Here is a 23,943-nt window from a genome sequence, read left to right as displayed (position 1 = left end):
AAAGATGATTGTGAGGGCATCAGTATTTAAAGGGGAAAGGGCAGATACTGAGGAAGGAGGAAGGAATTTCAAAAAGGTGTAGGTAGACAATAGACAAATGGTTGCATTCTTGAGTCTTTGATCAGACTTTCACCAAATACACAATTTACCTTGCGAGGGGGAATAGGGCAATAGTCACTTATGCGTTTGTCTAGCTCAGTGAATCTGCGTTTTTCCATCAGAGGAAGCAGTCAGACATGCATTTGTCTCAGGTTGGCACAGGGATGACTTGGAGTTCTGTCCTTTGTCCAGTACTTGTGAAAATAAGCTATCGATTTACATTACCAGGGTGAAAGTCAAGAGGATTAAATGAGAGGCAGGTTTGCCTGATGCAGTTCTCAGCTTGACTTTTCCCTTTGGCTTAGTAATTTGGGGGTCCTGATAATTTATTTTTCTTTCACACCCATCTCTACAAAATTTTAAAAAATAATCAGCTTGGTGTGGTGGCATGTGCCTGTAGTCCCAGCTACTCAGGGGTCTGAGGTAGGAGGATTGCTTGAGCCCCAGAATTCAAGGTTGCAGTGAGCTGTGATCCCCACTGCACTCCAGCCTGGGTGACAGAGTGAGACCTTGTCTCACAAAAGAAAAAAAAAATGAAAGTAGTTCATTGTGGGTAAATGTTAATTTAATGAATTTCATTGATATTTTAAATATTGTAAAATGATCTGCTGTTCAGTTATTTATTGAATTCCTATATTGTACTATGTATTTTATGCCACATTCAATAATGGTAGATTAACTTAAAGGTTTTTTTCTCCAGTGAAATAGCATATAGCATTTATGCAAACCATGTTATTGTTAACAGAAAAACCAAACACTGTAAAATATTTTAAAATTCATTCTGAGCCAATATGAGTAACTAAGGCCCAGAGAACATTCTCAAGAGCTTGTAAGAAAATGTGCCTGAGGCAGCTGGGTTAGTTCGCATTTATACATTTTAGGGAGACAGAAATTATGGGTAAAATCATAAATCCATACATGGAAGAACATTGGTTCAGCCTAAAGAGGTGGTATATCTTGAAGTGTTATAGTCATAGGTGGATTCAGGTATTTTTTGATTGGCAGTTGGTTGAAAGAGTTAAACTTTGCTTAAAGACTTGAAGTCAATAGAAAGAAATGCTTGAGTTAAGGTAGAGGGAGTTGTGGAGACCAAGGTTCTTGTTATGTAGATGAAGCCTCTGGATAGTAGCCTTTGGAGAAAAAGATGGTAAATGTGTCTTTTAGACCTTAAAGGTGTCACATTCTCATTTAATCACTCCTAGGTCCAGGAAAGACCTAGAAAGGGAAGGCCTGGATGTATTAATGGAAATTCTCCACAGTTGCAAATTCCCCCACAACGGATGGCTTTGCAGGGCCTTTTCAAAATATGTCAAAGAAATATATTTTGGGATAAAATATTTGTATCTCCTTTAGAATCTGCTATCTGTCATATGATACCATACCAGAGCTGGATTGGAATTTGGTATTTTATTGCCACAGTCTGTGTTGTCAGCCTTATGATCTCTATTTCAATGTTAATGCTGGTCAGTTGTGCCTAAACACCAAAAGGGAGCGGGGTATGAGGAGGTGTGTTCAATGTCTCTTCCCATCATGGCTAGAAATTCAGTTTTTCAGGTTTCTTTGGGGCCCCGTTTGGTCAAGAGGGAGTCCTTTTAGGTGGTTGGAGACCTTAGGGTTTTTGTTTGTTTGTTTGTGTGGTAAAACATTTTATAGGTACCTTTTATTTTCAGTTAGAAATCATTTTTCTTCTCGTTTTTCCTACCCATTTTATGGTATCATGAAAAAATGTTAACTACTAAATACAGAAAATTGGAGAAAGTGAAGCATATAATTCAATACAAGTACTCATTTTAAAACATATCTTAGTTACATTGAGTTCAACCAGTTTTAGTCTGTAAATAGTTTATTAATTTATAAAACTTAGAAACAAGCATATAAATGTTTGTGTAAGCATAAAGATGTTTTTCCTGTAGCATGTAACACTTGAAATTCCTCATTTGATGTATTTGCAAGTAAACTAATTTGGGGTTATTAATAATCATTTTTATATTATGAATTCCTTAATTTAATTATCCAAGTAATGTTATATTGTCTCTGAGTTTGAAAAGACGATTCCAAATCACTGAAGTAATCATTATCAGCAAAACATCTAAATGCTATTGTAGAGGAAGAAAAACTTCTCTACCCTATTAGGTTCAGTAGCTGCGATTTTTGGACTATACTGACAAAAGGCAGATTAACAGGAGAAAAGGTTTATTTCATATGCACATGGAAAGGGGGATATCACAGAAAATAAGTGAAAACACCAAGAAGGCAGTTAGACTTGGGGGTTATATACCATTTTAACAAAGGGTGATAGAGATAAGAGACTAGACAAAGAAAAAGGGATTTGGGCTTGGCAGGGTGGTAAGTTATGGGAAGGAAATATGTAGTAGATAAGGATTTTTAGTAAGATTTGTTATGCAGACTCAGGTCATCTCAGGAGATTAGAATTGTCTGGAGTTGGTTTCCTCTTCCTAGTATGGTAGAAGAGTATGTCTTTACATTTCTTTACAAATGTAAATTTCTTTTACAAAAGGGAATTTATGCTATGTTTTTAGACAGGAAGGGGGAGTACAGAAAGCATCTATGTTTGATGTTTCCAAATTGCCTTCAGTTTAAAATAATTCTTTTTTTTTTTTTTTTTTTGAGACAGAGTCTTGCTCTGTCGCCCAGGCTGGAGTGCAATGGCATGATCCCAGCTTACTGCGAGCTCTGCCTCCCGGGTTCACGCCATTCTCCTGCCTTAGCCTCCCGAATAGCTGGGACTACAGGCACCTGCCATCATGCCATGCCTGGCTAATTTTTGTATTTTTAGTAGAGACAGGGTTTCACCGTGTTAGCCAGGATGGTCTTCATCTCATGATCCGCCTGCCTCAGCTTCCCAAAATGCTGGGATTACAGTGTGAGCCACTGCGCCCAGCTAAAATAATTCTTATGCCAATATACCATGTTTTAGGGTAGTGTATTGTGATCCCCTTTACTATCTAGACATGAGAGAAAAAAAATCTAAACTTAAGTTTTGATTGACATTTCAATTATAAAAATACAGAAAAGATGAAATTGGTGTGTGAATTTTATTTCTGATATAGTGCTTATTATATATAAAATGCTCTTAATTATCAGTGCTTACCTAATTTCCTTTAATTCAGAATTATTTTGGGTAAAGCAAATAATTATTTAGTAACATAAGGCCATAATCAATTGTTTTCTGAAGATGATTACGTAGGCAATTAATGGAAGCAGACTATGGACTTACTGTAGGACTACTGAATAAATAATCAGTATTTCTCTTAGATTGGGAAATGTAGTGGATTGCCACACCATTTGCAGCCACCAATCTCACTACTGTCACCACTTACTTGTACTTGCCCAGGATTTTCCTTGGTAAGTAGAGTATTTTCAAAAACTCTCCTTTAACTTCAGTGCCATACACCTTCAACTACCTGCAAAGTTCTCATGATTTGAAGGAAAGGCCATGATCTCTTCTCAAAATGTTGGGAGACCCCATTCTAATGTGTCTCCAGCTTTGATATTAGGTTACACAAAAGCTAATCTTAATTTATATTGTTAAAGGTAATATGAGGTATATAATTAATGTATGAATACATTTTTCTTTAGGAGTTATGATATTATGGTCAAGATTAAAGTTCCTTTTATGCCTTTTCCTTGGCCCCCTCAGGTCTGTTCTCCACCCACTTTCCTTGAGGTAACAATTTGAATTTAGTATGCATACTTCCAGATCTCTATTTATGCCATAAATACGTATCATGTGTATATGTGCTTTTTCCTAAATGGTGTCATTCTGTATTGTTATTTCATAATTTATGTTTGTATTCAATAGTTTGTCTTAATGATTTTGCCATGTTAGTCCCGATAGATCTACATTATTCCTTCAAACTGTGTATGTTATTTATATTATAAATCAGGTTAGTTATTGCCCTATTGGTGTATATTTAAAATATTTCTGTTTGTTTATGTATGAGTGAATGAATGAATAAATGAATGACAGGGTCTTACTCTGTCACTCAGGCTGAGAGTGCAGTGATGTGATCATGGCTCACTGCAGCGTCAACCTCCTGGGCTCAGGCAATCCTCTCCCCTCAGCCTTCTGACTAGCTAGGACTTCAGGCACGTGCCACCACCAAAAAAATATTTTTAAAATATTTTGTAGAGATGGGGGTCTTGCTATGTTGCTAGGCTAGCCTTGAGTTTGTGGCCTCAAGCAGTTCTCCTACCTTGATCTCCCAAAGTACTGGGATTACAGGCATGAGCCACCATGTCTGACTGCCCCATTTTAAAAATGACTATGTCAAGCCTGTAATCCCAGCACTTTGGGAGGCCAAGACGGGCGGATCACAAGGTCAGGAGATCGAGACCATCCTGGCTAACATGGTGAAACTCCGCCTCTACTAAAAAATACAAAAAACTAGCCGGGCGAGGTGGCGGGCGCCTGTAGTCCCAGCTACTCAGGAGGCTGAGGCAGAATGGTGTAAACCTGGGAGGCGAAGCTTGCAGTGACCTTAGATTCGTCCACTGCACTCCAGCCTGGGCGACAGGGCGAGACTCCGTCTCAAAAAAAAAATGACTATGAAGAGTGCATATGAGAACATTCTTATTCACGTTTTCATGTGTACATGTACACGTATATCTTCCTCTAGAGTAAATACTGAGCATCTTCATATTTTTAGTTGGAAAGAACACTGCTAAATGATTCTTTTGAGTAACATTTTATCACATAATGCTATAGAAAATTAATTCTCTAAGACTTAAACATTGAAATTTCATCTTCGTAAGCAAAGATTTATTCTCAAGCAGTTGCCTGACCCCACTCTATAAGCTCTGGACTAAAACTAGAATAGCCATCATCTGTAGCTGTAGGAGTCAGCTGGCATATTCTTAGTACATTGAGTTTTATGAGCAGAGAAATTATTATGGAACAAGGCCAAATCAGGTGGAACTCACCTTGGGAAGATAATAAATAACCTGACCACAACCTCACAGATAACAGAATATTCATGAGGGATAAAGTATTATTTAAGTATATGATATGGTTTGGCTGTGTCCTCACCCAAATCTTATCTTGAATTGTAGTTCCCATAATCCCCATGTGTTGGGCGAGGGACCCGGTGGGAGGTAATTGAATCATCGGAGCAGTTACCTTTATGCTGTTCTCGTGATAGTGAGTGAGTTCTCACAAGATCTGATGGTTTTATAAGGGGCTTTTCCCTCTTTTGCTTGGCACTTCTCCTTGCTGCCGCCATATGAAGAAGGACCTATTTGCTCCCCCTTCTGCCATGGTTGTAAGTTTCCTGAAACCTCCCCAGCCATGCGGAACTGTGAGTTAATTAAACCTCTTTCCTTTATAAATTACCCAGTTTCATCACGTATGTCTTTATTAACAGTGTGAGGATGAACTAATACAGTATAATTTTTATGAAAAGTTAAAATCATGACTCTCCTATAGATTTGAAAATGAACACATGTTAAAAATTTATTTTACTTGTAAGATAGGAGAGAACTAGGCAGATGTTATAATCAGTTGAAAGGAAAATGCCAAAAACTCTTATATGGAGTCAAGGAATATTGAGATGAATTGCACATGGAGACAAAACTAGTTTTTCCACTCGGAGAGAGGGTAGGGGAAAAGTCAGTTCAACCACCAATGTGCAGGAAAAAATGTATCTATTAGTTACCTACAACTTAGGCAGCACCAAAATAGCTCAGACACAAGACACTGGGCTAGAATCTGATAAGCCAGTAGGGTATGCTATAGATTAGGTATCCCCAGTCCCCAGGCCATGGACCAGTACCACTCTGTGGCCTGTTAGGAACCGGGCTGCACAGCAGGAGGTGAGTGGTAGGTGAGCCAGTGAAGCTTCATCTGCAGCCACTCCCGGTTGTTCACATTACTGCCTGAGCTCCGCCTCCTCTCAGATCAGTGGCTGTATTAGACTCATGGGAACATGAACCCTATTGTGAACTGCACATGCCAGGGGACCTAAGTTGCATGCCCCTTATGAGAATCCAGTGCTTGATGATCTGTCACTGTCTCCTGTCACCCCCACATGGGACCGTCTAGTTGCAGGAAAACAAGCTCAGGGCTCCCACTGATTCTACATTGTGGTGAGTATATAATAATAATAGAAATAAAGTGCACCGTAAGTGCAATGTGCTTGAATCATCCTGAAACTATACCCCTACCCCTGCCCCGGTCCATGGAAAATTTGTTTTCCACAAAACCAGTCCCCAGTGCTAAAAATGTTGGGAATCACTGCTATAGATGAAGAACAATTTTTTATTGAAACAAAAGTTTTTCTATGCTGTGAGTAAATATATCAAGTTTGCTGAAAACAATACCAGACTTGGCATGCAAGCTATATGCAGAACTAAGGGAGATCACTGAAAAGATAGGCTTTGAGTTGCTTTGGGAACTGCCATATTTAACCAAATTCACATGAGTCAGTGTTAAATAGACAGAGGGCGTGTTCCCTTTTTGCCATTCTTAAGAATCCCAATTGTGCCTTGAGCCCCACCGTTTGAACAAGTAACCTTGAATAAGTTATGTAATCTCTCGGATGCTCAGTTTCTCCACTACCATGATTCTGCAATCTCACTAGTTGGTGTATACCCAAAGGAAATGAAATTAATATGTTGATGAAATATCTGCACTCCCATGTTCATTGCAGCATTATTCATAGTATCCAAGATACGGAACCAACCTAAGTGTTCATCAGTTAATGAATGCATACAGAAAATGTGGTGTATAAATACATAATGGAATACTGTATATTCCATTTCAGTATACAGTGGAATACTGTTTATTTCAAATTGAATACAAAAGGAAGTCCTGTCATTTGCAACAACAGGGATGAACTTAGAGGACTTCATTTATGTTAAGTGAAACAAGGCAGGCCCAGAAGGACAAATACTGCATGATCTCACTTGTGGAATCTAAAAACGTTTAATTTGTAGTAGCAAGAAGTAGAATAGTGGTTATCAGTGGCAGAGGGAAGGAGAAGGAAAGAACGTGGTTGGGGTGGGAATTCAGGAGATACTGGTTAAAGGATACAAAATTTCATTTAGGTTGGAGGAATATGTTCAAGAGATCTATTGTACAACTTAATGACTACAGTTAATAACAATGTATTATATACTGAAAATTGTTGAGAGTAAATTTTATGTGTTCTAACCACAAAAAAAAAAGTATGTGAAGTAATGTGTGTTAGTTAGCTTGTTTTAGCCATCCTACAATATATACAAATATCACAACATCATGCCATATACCATAATACACCACACATACCCCTTTTATTTGTTAATTATAAGCACATTTGAAAGAAAAGGTGAATTTTGCCAAGAAAAATAAAATGAGGATGATAGTACTATTTCATAAAAAGTAGAATAATTCCTCTTATTTTGAGGATTCAGTGATCTTTAAATGTAACTAAACGCGTAGCAAATAGCAAGAGCTCAATAACATAGTATGTGGTGTCATCAAAGTACCTACTAGGGAAAAGCTTTTTTGCTGTTCCTATGATTTTGTAGTCAGAGTTGGCATCTTGTCATTCAGGACTCAGTTTAAATGTCATCTCAGAGAGAGCTTTGCTAACCACCCAGCTTAATAAGTACCTCACTGGTCTTCCCTTTTGTTACCCACTCCTATTTTCATTACAGTATTTACTACTACTTTCTATTTTGTTTTTTAAACTTCTTTATTATCTGTCTGTCACTATTAGAATGTAAGTTCCGAAAGAATTTTGGTCTTATATAGTAATGTGTCCCTCCAGGTAGAACAATGCCTGTCACATATTTGCTGTTCAGTGAGTGTATTTTGAATGAGTGGGGTACATGCCCTCAATCTTCCTGTGAAAATTCCTGGGCATTTACCTTGCTGGGGCTTTTCTTAGCTATAGCCAGCACGCATGCCCTGACAAGCTGTGGTGAGGGAAGAGATGATGGGAGAACAGAAGGGCAAGAGTATATGGAGATGCTAACAGAATGGAGAGTCTGGAGCAAGAGGGAGAGGAATAGCAGGGGAGGATGGGGGAGAAAGCTACAATTGAGTGTGTCACAATTGTGGCTATATGTTTTGGGGTGTTATGTTTACTCTTGAATAAAGTGAAATATTTTTCAGCTCATTAGATTCTAGAAATTAAAGATAGTTTAGTCCGACTACATACACAGCATTTTGTAAATAAGAAATAGGTCTGGAGAGATTAAGTGACCAGTCCAAATGGCACAGGTAACCTGCTGGTAGAACTGGGACTCCATACTCTGTTATTTGAATTCTTTTTTTAATATATGCTTTAGTTTGTCACATGCACAAAATGTTGAATTATGTTCTGCACATTTGCATTTTTACAAATATGCCTTTTTTTCCCTTCCCAATAGGTAGAAAACAGACCAAAGTATTATGGAAGAGAGTAAGTATGAATTATTAGAAATCATTTTATAGATTGGCATATGTAAAAGAGACAGGGTAAATGGATGCTTTTAAATGAAAGCAAGAGGAAGAAGTATTCAAGTTCGGTGGAGTTACATTTATTTCTTAAAAATTTCTAATGTGATCTAATTGGTGAACAATATAGACAATAAAGACAAGCATAAATAAGAAAATAGCATGGGAAAATGTACATGCAATAATGTTAAGGATGCAAACCATACAAGTAAATAATCTTAGATGTATATGAGGAAAATGTACATATTTGTGTTTTTCTGTACATGTATATTAGGCATATAGACATGTACATATGCACACATGTATGTACAGTGGGATGTGGGTGATTTATTCTATATATTTTTATTTTTCAGATTTTCTTAAATAGTATGCGTTTATTATGAGAAAAATATAATTCATGCTACTGAGAAACAACTAATGTTAGCAATTTGAAGTATTACTATCTGAAGAAATATTTTCCTAATGGATTTGAACCAAATTGAGATATTATACATACCATTTTATAGCCTGATTGTTACCATTTAAAATTGACAATGAGCATTTTTCTGTTTTGTGAAAAATGCAATGATTTTTAAAGTCCTTAATTTTTCAGGTTATTGAAAAACAGAAATGTAGCACTTTGGGGAAAAGAATAAAAATCACTCATAATCTCATCATTCCTCAAAATTGTTTTTTATGACTGGAGATCATATCAGATAAAAGTATACGTAACAAATATTTTTAAATTATTTCAAATTCTATATGTTTTCAGGATGTAGGAATGGATTACAGATGCACACCTATGAGTTGATGAAAGGGTGATTTCAAAATTAAGAACCACTGGTATTCTACAGTACAGTTGTATTGTAATTTATATAGTCATTCTTCTGCTTTTGGTGTTATAGGTTGCTTTTAAACTATACTATTGGAAGTAACACCATAGGAAACATCTCAGTACATGGGGTCTTGGGGAGTTAGAAATTTTTGATTAACTTGTGCAAATAGTTTTAAAATTCTTTAAATATATTGTCAAGTTTTGTTTCAGAATTTGTTTTCTTTTAAGTTAATTGAATTTTTTTTTTTTTTTTTTTTTTTTTTTTTTTTTAAGATGGAGTTTCGCTCTTGTTGTCCAGGCTGGAGTATAATGGTGCGATCTCAGTTCACTGTAACCTCCGCCTCCCGGGTTCAAGCGATTCTCCTGCCTCAGCCTCCCGGGTAACTGGGATTGCAGGCACCGCCACTACGCCCCATAATTTTTTGTATTTTTAGTAGAGACGGGGTTTCACCGTGTTGGTCAGACTGGTCTTGAACTCCTGACTTCAGGTTATCCACCCGTCTCAGCTTCCCAAAGTGTTGGGATTATAGGCATGAGCGACTGCACCCAGCCTGCAATGAGGTTTTAAAAATTACAAAACCTCCTGGGTTCAGGCGGTTCTCCTACCTCAGCCTCCCGAGTAGTTGAGACTACAGGCACCTGTCACCACGCCCGGCTAATTTTTTGTGTTTTTAGTAGAGATGGGGTTTCACCATGTTGGCCAGGCTAGTCTCAAACTCCTGACCTCAGTTGATCCACCCGCCTTGGCTTTCCAAAATGCTGAGATTAGAGGCATGAGCTATTGTGCCTGGCCAGTTAATTGAATTTTTAAACAAATAGATAACTATATTTTACCAACTGTATTATTTGATATTATGTAAAGTTAAAATATATACCAATGTGCTAAATAGCAAGGGATAGGTTACCATCTCCTTGCTTCCAGCAGATTCAGAGCATTAGCCTTTGGACCTAGTTCTCAAAGATTGGGAAATTTATGGAGATAAGAAATTCAGGAGCCCATTGTAAACCTAGCTGTCATGATTTGAACATGCCTACTGTGAACTGTTTGAAGACTTAAATTGAGAGACTGAACCATCCCTATTAGGAAAAACTCCAGAAAATTTCCTCTTGTCCCTCATAATGTTCCTGAATTATTAAAGTGCCATTTCAACACCTTTTAAATGTATCATTCCAAATTCAAGTGACTATTGTTTCTTTAGTACCAGTAAAAGCTGTAAAATTTCTTTTGAGCAGTGGGTCATTGAGGTTATTGTAGGGGGGGAAAGACTTTCCCTCTACCTCCTATGTTTGAGAGCTGGGTCTATGAAATAAGCAAACAATGTGCAGATTAACAGGAGAGAAGGCATACAAATTTATTAATTTTTAATACTACTTGCACAGGGGCATCACAGAAAAAAATAAAGTGAATACCACTCCAAAAAGTGAGATTTGAGAGTTTGTATGCCATCATAACGGGAATGGGAGGGAAGTTTCTGGCCATTGACGGGAAAGTAAATAGTAGTTTGTGACAGAGTTTGTCTGAGTATGTTGTTGACTTTTAGTCTCCTCTCCTCTATAAGAGTCAGTCTTCCCTGGTTGCTGAAACTGATGGGAGGGCATTGATAACAATTGAGTTCCTTTTGGATGATCTGTCTTTAGGTAGATAGGGAGAGTCAGAGAAAGCCTGTCACTGCATTTGATATTTTTAAAGTGCCTTCAGCTCAAAATACTTGATACAGCAAAGTGGCATATTTTGGGGTGATATGTCCTGAATTCCTTCATTATCTTTGAGTTATACAAGGACATATAGGTTCTTTGTAAATTGTAAATCGCTATACAAATGTAAGATGGTTTTTTATTTTTAATATGTGTCACTGACATTTTTTTTCAGTGTTTTATGCCAGATTGTTATAGATTCATCTGTGTTTGTGTAAAGAGCATGTTATTTATGTTATTTATGTTTATTCTTTCTCTATTTTTCTGTGTTAATCAAAGATAAGGTTTTAGCAGGGAATGAAAACAAGTATTATACTTGTTTGCTTTGGGCTTGAGTGTTCAGTAACGCAGATTATGCACATTATTGGGCAATCATGCCAATTAAGGACAACCCGGGGTCCTGGAAAATTGCCAACATGGACTCAGAGCCAAAATTTTGGAGCAGTGCTACTAATGGGAAGAAAGGAAAATAGGATACATTTCTGGGTGGTTTTTTTGTTTTTGTTTTGTTTTTTTTAAGCAAGCCGTATGGTTAAATGGATACATAAGAAAGGAATTGTCCTCTTGAGAGAGGTGGTTGATCTTCCCTTAGATGGATGTGGATTTTGATTCCATGGTTGTTAACTGGATTGGGTAGTCCTTTGGTGCTGTTCTTATCACCACAGAGAAGCTGGCTGGGGGCCAGGCCCAGAGAAACACAAGCATAGTTAAACCCAAGTGCTTCCCCTCCATTATGTGGCAGTACTTTGTCTAGAAAACAACAGGAGAAGGTGGTGGTAGTGGGATGTTGTTTTATCTTGTTTTATTGAAAAATGTAGAAAGCACAGTTTCTGAATAGACTTTGTTCCTTAGGTTTCATGGCATGATCTCCAGAGAAGCAGCCGACCAGCTCTTGATTGTGGCTGAGGGGAGCTACCTCATCCGGGAGAGCCAGCGGCAGCCAGGGACCTACACTTTGGCTTTAAGGTTGGTCATGGGCCTGCAATTACTACTGTGCTTTATTTAAAACTCTCTTAATAGAGAGCTTTCAATTTTAAAAGCATCCAGCATGTAATTGAATTGGTTCTTGTTTTCTTGGGATCTAATTACCATTTTAATAGCTTTGAGACCCTTTAAAAATTCCTCGTAAATGGTAGCACTCAGTAATTAAGAATAGAAAAACTTTTTTATTTATTTATTTTTTTTGAGACGGAATCTCACTCTTGCCAGGCTTTCAGTGGCACGATCTCGGCTCACTGCAACCTCCACCTCCCAGGTTCAAGCGATTCTCCTGCCTCAGCTCCTGAGCAGCTGGGATTACAGGCGTGTGCCAACACGCCCAGCTAATTTTTGCATTTTTAGTAGAGACGGGGTTTCACCATGTTGGCCAGGATGGTCTTGATCTCTTGACCTCGTGGTTCACCCACCTCAGCCTCCCAAAGTCCTGGGTTTATAGGCATGAACCACCACACCTGGCCTGAACAACTTTTAAAGCATTTTGGGGGAGCTGCTTCCTTCCATTCCATCTTACCCCTTCTTTACTGTTTGTCTAGCTTGTCAGCTTCGATCAATTTCTTGAATAAGGAAAGAGACCAAGAGAAAAGATCTTCATAACTTGTAAAACTAAAGTCAGTGCCATTTCTCTTAGGTTGCCTTTTGGTTGGAGCAGTTTTTCTTGGGAGCTCTTGGCTCTTCCCTATCAGCTGATCTTCACTGAGTGTTTTGGCTGTTCTTAGCTTACAGTACAGTGCCCAGAGACAAATACTCCTGTTAATCCTGCAATAATAACCCAACAGTAAGAACAGTAATACAAGAGCATACTTATCCTTTGTACTTACCTTATGCCAGGCCTCTGACCTTATTTAATCCTCACAACAACTCTGTGTATTGTTATTACCCCCCATTTTACAGATGAGGAAACAGATGACCTGGATGAAGATTGAGTAACTTGGTGAAGGTCACACATTTAATAAGTTGTACTGCTGCTATTTGAACCCAGATTGTCTGACTTCGGAGTCTTTGCTCTTAATTGTTCTACATTGCTGCCTCACCAAAGGCTTGGAGTAATTATCTATTGTCTTTGTTCATCCCTTTATTTGTTCATTCATGTATACATTCATCTATTTGGAAAAGACTTAAAAGCAGAGACTTCTGAAGACAGAGATCAAATATATGAAATTTCTTTTGGTAGTCACAAATAGAGGATAGAAAGTTGATGTTAATGTTTAGGACTAACATGTCTAATTCCTTCTCCAATCACTTATACCTGTGTGAGTGAGCAGGGCCTGCTCTGATTCCTGTCCACAAGATTTGATATTAATCTTTCTGTTAAATAGAATGATATAATTCAGTATTATTTCATACTGAATGCTGAAATAATTAAATACTTGGAGAATAGAGCTTGCTACAGGAGTTCATGGAAATTTGCTTTCTATGGTAAATTATAAAGTGTAAATTCCCCTTCAATTACTTAATTATACTGTTTTTTTCAGGTTTAAATTGTGGTATACAGGAAAAAAAATTCTGGCATGGTAATTCAAATACCTATTTAATTTATCATTAATTGAATTAGAAGACTGATTTGGGGCAAATCACAGAATTTCTTGAAGTTGGTTTCTTCATCTTTCTACTCCTAACATACTATAATTCTAGAATTCTTCACCACCGTATTTCCAAATAGTCTGGTCATCTGATTATCTATGGTAAACAGCCTTGATGTAAATGCTGGTGGTCCAGAATAAGGAAGGAAGAAGGTGGGGTAAAATGAGAAACAGAAACCTCTTTTTCTTTCCCCTTGGTTGCCATTTCCCCTGCATTTCTCCAGGATCACATAGAAGTTATAAAACTTTAATTTGAACTCAATTTTTCCTAATTGCAAAATTCAGGTACTTTCACCACATTACACCACATTGCCTATCATCTTATATCTGTCACACAGTTTTCACCAGCTGATACCAGCAAATACTTGAAGACTAAGGATTTAGTTTGGAGAAAAGTAGCGCCCAGACCTCCCTATCTCTTTCTCATTCCCGCCTTCTTGCCCTCTCTCTTTCTACTCATGGCTTTACATTTATAATCACTTCCCATCCACTTTGGCCCAGTAAATCTTGATGGTAATGTTTCAAATTCATATCTCTGGGGTAACTTACAGCCTTTCTTTTGTTACTGAAAATGGCCATAAAATCATTACTTGGAAAAGAAATAATAGTGAGTAAAAGGGGGCTGTAGTGGTCATAGATAGAGGAATTTTATTCATAATATACATTGAGTAATTTATGTGCCCAAATATGATTGACAGTTTCCTTGCTTTAAACTTATTGTATGGCTGAGAAGTGTTAAGCAAAATCTGAAATAGAAGTTGTATTGATATATGTATTATTCTTATCTGATACTCGCATTTCACCTGATGATTCTCCCAGTTCGCATCAGTTTGTTTTTAACATACACATAATCCATTAAGGGGTATCCAGTTTGTCTATTTTATACCCATCAGTGTTCTTTATGCATTTACTGTGTCAACTGGGGCCTCTAAAATTAGGAATAAGTCCTTGAACTTGATTCCTCGTAGACACCTCAATCTCAATATATCTAAAACTGAACTCAACGCTTTTCTCCCAAATATACAGTGGTATCTATATTTCCTTTGTTAGCTGGTGACACTATTATCAGTCGATTCCATAAAACAGAAACCAAGAAATTATTTTCACTTTTTCTTTTAGGTATATTTTATTGTATATTTGTAAGGCCTGGCACTATTCATCTAAAGGCCCCTACCTTACATTATACCACACACTGTACTTCATATCAATACATATTTTCTGCTGTTAAAATTGTGTAAAGATTTTATGTAAATTGCTTTTGAAATTAGCTTTAGTTTTATAATTTTCTTTTTTTGTGTTTTGGAGCCATATCTTTCTTTTCATATTTCATATTTTTTGTATTTTTATATTTCTCACTTTTCTTAGACCCTGGCAAGCCCTGGGTACTGTACCTGTATGATAATGATTAAGAGGACTTTTTCTTTCTTGCTCATATCACACAGCCAAATCCAACAATCTTATTTGTTAAATATTTCTCAAAATTACCCCTCCTTTTCAACCCTAAGCCACTTCCTGGACTAGTTGAGTAACTGCCTAAGAAATATCTGTGTGTCCAGCTTCATCCCTCTGATGTATCCTCCCCAGTAATATAAATGATCCACCTGAAAATCCGATGGTGTGATCAGCGAGGTTGTAAGGTTAAGGAAGGCACAGAGTTTCAAAGAACACACCTCCCTCACACATTGGGATCTCTCCTTGACTTAAAAGGGACTAGCCCTCCACTGAGGACCCTAATGAATGCTATGAGGTGCTCTTTAGGGAAGTGTGTATTGTATGTGTGCTGTTACAATACCAACTATCTGCAGTCAGAAAAGAAGTTTTCACCATGTGGCATGTCAGATGTTCTATGGGTGAGATATTTTTTGCTCTTCATTTGCATCCTCTTTCATGCCCCATCCAGCCTAAATTTTAGGCTGAGCCTTGTCTGGCTTTCCTACCTATGCTCATATTCATCTCTTGACTCAGGAAAAATGATTTTGACTCAGTGAAAATTTGTCACACAAGGGAAGCATATAGACAGACATTTGCATGTTCAGAGTGTGTAGTTGTAAAGAAGATGCTAGCCAGGCACTTGGTTATGACTCATGAAGTGTTTCAAAGGGATTCTCAGATTTTCTGTATACTGATTTTGACAACATTTGTATTCATTGTAGTTTAATGAGATATGGCAAATATCAGTTAAAGTAACCTAAAATAATTTAAGCAGTTTGATTGAAAACACATGGCTTTCATCATTTTAGAATTAATTATTTAAAAGATATGTTTTATAAGGCACTCTAGTTTTTCTCACTAAAAGAAAAAAATACTAGGTTGAGTTTGGACATTTTCTATGGGCCATTTTTCTGGTTTACTATTCCTGACTTCTGCTGTTTCTGATCTGCTGTTAGACCCATCCATTGAGTTTTTAATGTCAAATACTATGTTATTTAGTTCCAGAGTATTCATTTGATTTTTGGAAATAGTGAAGTTTAAGGAGGTGAAAAACCTTGTGGAGAGCTAATATGAGTGAATATATGAAATCTTTTAAATATTTGATATCTACTTTCTCATTGTCACCACTGTCCTGGATAAAAACCTAAACAATTTATGGGCATAAATGCAATCATAACCCATTCAGAACTAATTTTTTTCCTGCTATTTTTATCTAAACATTTTATTTTTGGGGGGATTGCTGTAAATGCCAAAAGGCCTTTACTAACTCAACAAATTTGTATCATTTTTATCCTAATGACTGTTTACTTTTCCTCCTTTGACAAAAATAATGCAAATAGGTGAATTATAGCCTAAAATTAAGATCTTTCTATTATTTCTCCTAAGTCATCCATGTATTGCAGAGCACATTTGCTTAGACTCTCCAAGAGTTTTCTTGGAAATTAAAAAAAAAAAAAAGAATTCTTTATCACTATTGGACATTTAATGTGGCATAAGACTAAAGTTATGCATTAACTTTGACTTATTATTGGGCCCTCTGTCAATGTTGGCTCCCTTTGACATAAAATACCCCTTTTTCACAATGACTTGAGCTGCTAAATTAGTTCATTTTTACTAAGAAAAATAAATCTTGTGTGTATTTTACTAAAACTGGAAAAAGAAACATTTAAAATGTTAACTTAAACAGGAACACTTTCTATGTAATGTATAGATTGAAAGAATAGAGGAAAATCAGAGAGAATAAGGAATTGAGATTTTAAAAAAAACTATCAGAAAAGAATTGCAGTTACCCACTCTCACTGTTAGAACTTTGGAAATGAGGTTGTAGTGTAGACTTTAGAATTAGACAAACCTGCATTCTAGTTGCCTGACCTTATTTTGTATATTTAACCTTTTCATGCTTTAGTTTCCTGTTTATAAAATGGGGATAATAATTCCAGTATATCTCAAAAGAGACCCTTTAAAATTCTGTTATTAGCAGCATCCCACTTTCAAGAATCATGTTCTCTATCGATTGAGATGCTTTCAGCCGCAAGTATTACCTGACATTCAAAATAAGCAAACTCTGCTCACTTAGACATAAGTTATTTAAGGTAATATCTCACATACTAAGTTCAGAAATGTAATAATAACATAGATGGTCAGTATTCTAGTGATGTTGTGAAGGACTTGTGATCTTTCTGTTTGTATTCATGGCCAGTCACAGCATCAGCTTCAGTCTAAGGTTGATTTTCCTTGCGGTCAAAAGGTGGCTGCCAGTGCAATCAGAATTGTAAGCTTTTTTGTTTATGCCCAGCAGGAGAGTGTAAGGGAACCTCTCTTCTCTCTGGCAGTATGCATCCTTTCCTTCAGGTTGATAGGGCTAACATGAGTCTGCCTTTCCCGTTCCTGGACCAATAACATCTCAGGGAAATGCATGTACTGATTGCTTGTCTAACCTAGCACCTGCTCCTAGAACTGGGAAATGGGTCAGCTTCTTCTGAAAGAAGGCTTTGGAAGGAAGAATGAATGACCAAACAAAATCTGGTTTTCTTTTCTTGTTTTAAGTGAAGGAAGAAGGTTGGAGGAAGGAAGGGAACGTGTATACCATTTAGATAGTTAACCATAGCCAAGTACAGGCTGTACTTAGAAAGCAATTTCTTTGTTAGGCAGATCAACCCATGGTGTAATTTTTCAAATATTTTAGCTCTGGTCAATCTCTTACTAAAGTTGTATATCTAATTTTAGCTTTAGTAAATACTGTAGTAAGAAAATCAAGTGTGAGTTCCAAAGACAGTTTTATGTGAAGGCAGGCATCAAAGAGTTTTGTAAAACATGTTTTGATAATGTTCTTTTGTCTATAATATTTTAGAAATTTGATTTGAAATGTTGTTTTCCAAACTGACTTTAGGTCAGTATTTTAAAGGTGATATGGAAAACCTAATTATATTAATAATTTTAGCACAATGAAATCCATAGATTTTTATTAATATCTAAAAAATTTATTCCTGGTATGTCACTAATATGTGTCAAGGCCTTTTCATGGAAATTGAAGGGGCTTGCTCTTCACTGTTAAATTGGACAATTGAAATAATTCTCCAGATTCTGAATTATCAAAAGAGCAGCACTTATTGAGCTTTTATATTGTGCCAGATACTATTCAAGTGGGTCAAGAAAGAAGACATTTAAGCTAACTCTTAAAGGTAGACTGGCTTACCAAGTAAAAGGGTAGAATATGATGAAAAACAAGCATTTTGGGAAGAAGAAATGGTGCCGTAATGTAGAACACCATGGAGCATTTTGTGTATGGCAGTCTGTTGAGGGACTGGGAGCAGGGGAAATTTTAGCACTTAGTGTGCCAGGAGAGCCTAGAATTTCATGCTTAAGAATTTGGACTTTATCTGTAGGAAATTGAAGGCTTTTGGTAGAAGACAATAAGGGTTACATTTACAGTTTAGAAAGATTTGCTGGAGGAATTAGAATGCTGAGTGGAAAGGGTGGTAGGAACTATGTTTTACCAGAATTATTTAGATGATTAATTTAGTAAGCAGTTTTTCTTTGGCTATGGAGAACTGATATTTAAAAGGGCTTCTGTATACTATATAGATTTTAAAGGGTTCACTTTGAGGAGAACTGTTAACTCCAAATTTGGCAACTCCAGAGACATTTCTGTTAATCTGACTCATTTTAGCTTCTCTAAATTGGGAGAAGAACAAAGTGACATGTGCAAGAGTCTTGATAATCCCCAAACTCTATATCTGGATATTTTAGGGCATATTTGGACATACTCCAGAGAATGCCTTATACCTACAATACTTGGCACTTTCCTGTTGATTTTATGCTGACAATAATGTAAGAATTATTTGGAAAAATTTTAGTAATTGAGAACAAATGATAAATCCTGTAAAAAACATGATGTTTGGGAAAATTATATTTTCTTTTAAAAATATGTCACATTTCAGAAATTCAGAAACATAACTTTTATCAATCTGAAAAATAAAATTTATTATACAGAATAGTATGTATATAGTATCATATTACTTATATAAAATTTCGTACCTATAGGTGTATATTTAAGTAGAACAGTGTCTAAAAGAATGATCATCAAAATGTTTGGTGTTTATTGCTTAGTGACTAACTTAAACATGATTGTTACTACTTTGTATTTTTTGAGTTACCTGATTTTTTTTTTTTTTTTACAATGAACGTGTGTCATTTTACAAACAGAAAAAACCAAAAGAGCTATTTTTATTTTGAGAAGAAATGAAGACATTAGTTGTAACCTTGGGTCAAAACAAAAGATGATACCTCCTAAATCTCCAAAGATTTGACACTAAACAGAATGTATCAATTTATTTAAATAATTCCTTGGGAGAAGGATTGGTCAGCCCTGGGGCAATAGAAAGAAAAGTCATAGAGGCCTCTGTTCCATCCAAGGTCTATACGGGAAGGGAGTCTTGACCAGCATTGGCAGTGCTGTCGCTGGCATGGAGAGGAAGAAGGAGCCATGTGGGTCTCTCTGTCATTAAACGTAATCAACTGAATGTTTTTTCCAGTAGTAGTTCCCAGAGCCTATGAGTATTGTTAATAGGAGTGTACTGCATTTCCCAAACTCATTTGATCATGAGACCCCCTTTCCATGGACTTTCTCAGTGGTGCACACTTTGAGAAATGTTCCATTCAACATTCAGTCCCTCAGTTCCTCTTGCTCTGGACCTCATGCTCACCAAGCATGGCTTCCCATGTTGTCTGTGTACAGAGTGGGAAAACTTAAAATATATAGGCTGAGTGCTGAGAGCCTTTGAGTTATTATTTCTCATTTTCAATTAACAAATTAAGATTAAGTGCTGGTACTACTGGGAGAAAAAGAAGGAAGAAAATCTACCAGGTTTCTTCTATTTGGTAAATTCAGATAAACATGTACTCCCCAGCCCTCATTTTTCCCCCCTTTTTAAAAGACACCCTTTTTTGATCAGTGAACCTAAAACCACTGCTTACTAAAGTGTTAACTTGATAGAGAAAAAATGTCAAGGGTTAATTGCCTCACTGATCCTTTTTCTTCCTGTTTTCTGATTTTTTTTCCTGGACCAAAAAAGACTTGCCTCCTATCCAAAGAGTGTCATGAAACATCTACTGAAGGCAACCAAGCACTGTTTCTATGTATTATAAAATTGCACCTTTTTTTTTTCTTTATTTGCAAGCATGGCTTTTGCGTGTTCTCATATCTTACTTTTTAAAAACTGTTTCTTCAGTTATGTAGCATAGGAATTCGCCTATTTCAAGTGTACAGTTCAGTGGTTTTTAGTACATTCACAAAATTATGACGTAATCAATTTTAGAACATTTAATCACCCTGAAAAGAACCTCTGTACCCATTTACCCTCACTTTCCGTTTCTCCTCAGCTCTCCCAGCCCTAGGCAACCACTAATCTACTTTTGTCTCTATTGATGTAAACAACCTAGACATTTCATATAAATGGCATTATATAATATACGTTCTTTTGTGACTGACGTTTTTCCCTTAGCATAATGTTTTCAAAGTTTATCGATGCTGTAGCATGTATAAGTACTTTATTCCTTTTTACTGATGAATAATATTAGAAAAATATTCCAGTAGTTGATGGACATTTGAGTTTCTATTTTTTAGCTATTATTAATAATACTGCTGTAAATAACGTTATTAGAATAAAATTGTGTACAAGTTTTTGTATAAACATATGTTTTTATTTCTTTTGGGTATATACCTAGGAGTGAAGTTGCTGGGTCATATTGTAACTCAAAAGTAACCTTTTTAGGAATCTTTGAGGAATCATGGAATGGTTTTCCAAAGTGGTTATATCATTATGGTCCCACCAGTGGTGTATGAAGGTTCCGGTTTCTTCACGTCTTTTTCAACACTTGTGTTATGTCTCTTTGAATATAGACATCCTAGTATATGTGAAGTGCTATCTTTAAAAACATTATATCCTCAGCATGGTTTTTATTCACTAGTATTCTGTCTATTCAATCTTTAATTCTCTCTCAAAAGTATGCATACATAGCAGTGGATTTAAAGTAGAAGGCAGAGAAAGCCAAAAAGCTGATTTCAAGGTCTTTTTGGCGTTTGTATTTTTAAGGCATGGTATAAAGCAAATTTTATTATTTAAGGGTAGAGTTGAGTTTCAAGTACATTTTGGGGCTAATAGAAACTTTTACATAAAGAGGATGACTGTCTCTCCAGTTATCTACTTTGCAAAGAAGAGCTAGAATCTCATTTGTGTATCTGCTTTAAGGTACAGTGGAAGACATGCTAGATTCTCTTAATATCTTTTTTAGTAACTAGATACAGTCCTAGCATAGGTGGATAATGTGATTCCTTTTCTGTGAATGATTTGGAGCCAACAAATATTTTATTAATGGACTTAACAGTTTTATAAATATAATAATAGCTAACATTTCCAAATATTTACTCTTCCAGGCATTATGGTAAATACTTTATGTGAATTATCTTTTAGATAACCCAAACTTTTTTCATACTGCCACACCCATACAAAGTGATAATGTTGTGTGGTACATTAAGGTAAATGTATGAGATTGATCATGGCCCAGTGTGAATGGCTCAAGGACTTCAGTGTATCAGATACTTTCTGGCCTCTGAAAGGGCTGGACAGATTTGCTGTCTTATAACCCGTAACCTCTGTTCTTGGCAACAGGTTGGAAAACTAAGTTTTATCTATAAAATAAGACCATGTGGTAGATACTATTATTTTCCCCATTTTACAGATGAGAAAACTAAGGCTTAACTTGCTCAAGAACAAACAGCAAAAAAACTGAGAAATATAACTTGTTTAAAAACAATATTTGGCTGGGCCTGGTGGCTCACGCCTGTAATCCCAGCACTTTAGGAGGCCAAGGTGGGTGGATCACCTGAGGTTGAGAGTTCGAGACCAGCCTAACATGGAGAAACCCCATCTTTACTAAAAATACAAAATTAGCCAGGCGTGGTGGCACATGCCTGTAATCCCAGCTACTCGGGAGGCTGAGGCAGGAGAATCGCTTGAACCTGGGAGGTGGAGGTTGAGGTGAGCCGAGATCACACCATTGCACTCCAGCCTGGGCAACAAGAGCAAAACTCCATCTCAAAACAAACAAACAAACAACAAAAATATATATATATATCTCAAAAAACATGCAGCACTTTTTCTAAGTTGTCAAGAGGTGTGACACACAAGTAAACTCAGTTTTTAAATCAGTGCCATTTTAGTAATTAAGACTTTAAAGTTATCAGCACATTACTATTTTTATAAACAGATATACCTTGTTTAAAGCCTTTAAGGATAAGGTTTATTCCAACTTACTCTCAAGGGTTCACTTTCCACCCCCACCACTCTCAAAAGAGAAAAGCCAAATTAAGTGCATTTGAAGTTTAATAATTTAAACAAAAATCCCATTATAAGATCACTTGGTAGTTATTTGTACTTATAAAAATAATTTTATAGTAACTTTGTATAACTTATCAAAAAAACAATAATTCTTTATAAAAATAACAGCATATTTGCATCTATGTAATTTATTGTATTTCTATTATAAAAGCAACACATAGATATGGTAAAAAAAAAAAAAAACTGAAATAAAAATATTTAGAATGATAAATTATAGTACTTTCCCACCGTGACATAATTCTAATTCCACTCCCTAGAGATAACACCATTCACAATTAACTTGTCTATCCTTCCAGAAACTGGTCATGCATAAAATATACTTCTGTTTTTATGGCATATATGCATATCGTGCTTTATTTTAAATGAAAATTGTTAAGGAGTGGCCAACTATAACAGCAAAGATGATCTCTAGTCTTTGCGGAGGTTTGCCCTATTGTCTGCCTGACTATATAGTTGTGCAATAAACAGCTAATGCCTGACAAAAGCCATCATTACCTGTTTATTTAGTTTTGGCTGATTGGTAGTTTAAGATCATGTTGAGCCAGATTCTGTGAGTTTAGCTTCAGTGCCCAAACTAAACTTATTGTAGCTTTGAGTTTAGAATACTGATAAGATTCCGTTAAGCAAGGGATTTCTGTGAGAGGGTGATATAATCTTTACAGTTCTGAAGATTTTGTGTGAAGAAACTATTGCTGCTATATTAGAAAATGATAAAATGCACTGAAATAAAAAATGTAATTTTGCTAATGATTGAAAACACCCAACAATTCATAACTGAATCTCAAAACATTAGGTTGACTTATAAAGTGAGCTTGGCCAAAGAGTTCCTGAGTAAAGCCAGAGAATCATAGTAGATATTGATAAAGGGGCTTTTGCAGTTTTAAAATATGAAAATTGGTTGAAAGCATTTTTCATGTTAAAGAAGAAGGATCAAAAGGAACTGGGGAAGGATTATGCTGCTAGTAGGCGTTGACGTGTAATGTACTGTGTGTTCTTTTGATCTGATAGCTCATGATAGGTTCAGTTGGTTACCATGGTTTCATTCCATTTCCTGCAAACCTTCTTGTTGTGCTATTTGGAATAAATGAAAAATAATGTTCTGTAGAAAATTTTTCAAAACTGTTTTTCTCCTTAGTTTAGATTATGAATCATTTTATGAGAAAATTTTAAGATGTAAGAGTAAGTGATAACACATGATGACAGTAACATTTAGTTCTGCAGTATTGGAAAATTAATATTGATGAAGGGGATAGCACAATTTATTTAAAAATATATTATTGCTAAAAAGCTTTTAAAAAACATTGATATAATAATTCCAGTTTATGTAAGATATTCTTGCTCAGGTGTTCTTTAATAAAGCAAACTATAGAAAGTAGTTGATATGACACAGTAGGAAATGGGTAGTTTAACATAAGGCATCCCTTACTTGAAAAAATTGGTATGTTCCTGAAAATGTGTTGCAAATTGAACTGTATTGTAAATGCA

General features: G+C 36.1%; 1 protein-coding gene across 5 annotated transcripts in view; it reads left to right on the top strand.

Moving 5' to 3' along the window:
• The window catches only part of CHN1 (chimerin 1), a 197,951-nt gene that overhangs the window by 73,841 nt on the left and 100,167 nt on the right, over positions 1-23,943 (top strand). For all 5 annotated transcript variants that reach the window (XM_007965409.3, XM_073019827.1, XM_073019830.1 and 2 more), the window contains 2 exons: positions 8,473-8,504; positions 11,901-12,014. In XM_007965409.3, the coding sequence (XP_007963600.1) occupies positions 8,473-8,504; positions 11,901-12,014 (146 nt within the window). The remainder of the gene's footprint in view (positions 1-8,472; positions 8,505-11,900; positions 12,015-23,943) is intronic.

The sequence above is a fragment of the Chlorocebus sabaeus genome, chromosome 10, assembly GCF_047675955.1.
Source record: "Chlorocebus sabaeus isolate Y175 chromosome 10, mChlSab1.0.hap1, whole genome shotgun sequence".
In the NCBI taxonomy this organism is placed as follows: domain Eukaryota; kingdom Metazoa; phylum Chordata; class Mammalia; order Primates; family Cercopithecidae; genus Chlorocebus; species Chlorocebus sabaeus.
Note: the sequence above shows the minus strand (reverse complement) of the source record. Positions and strands in the feature narration are given on the sequence as shown.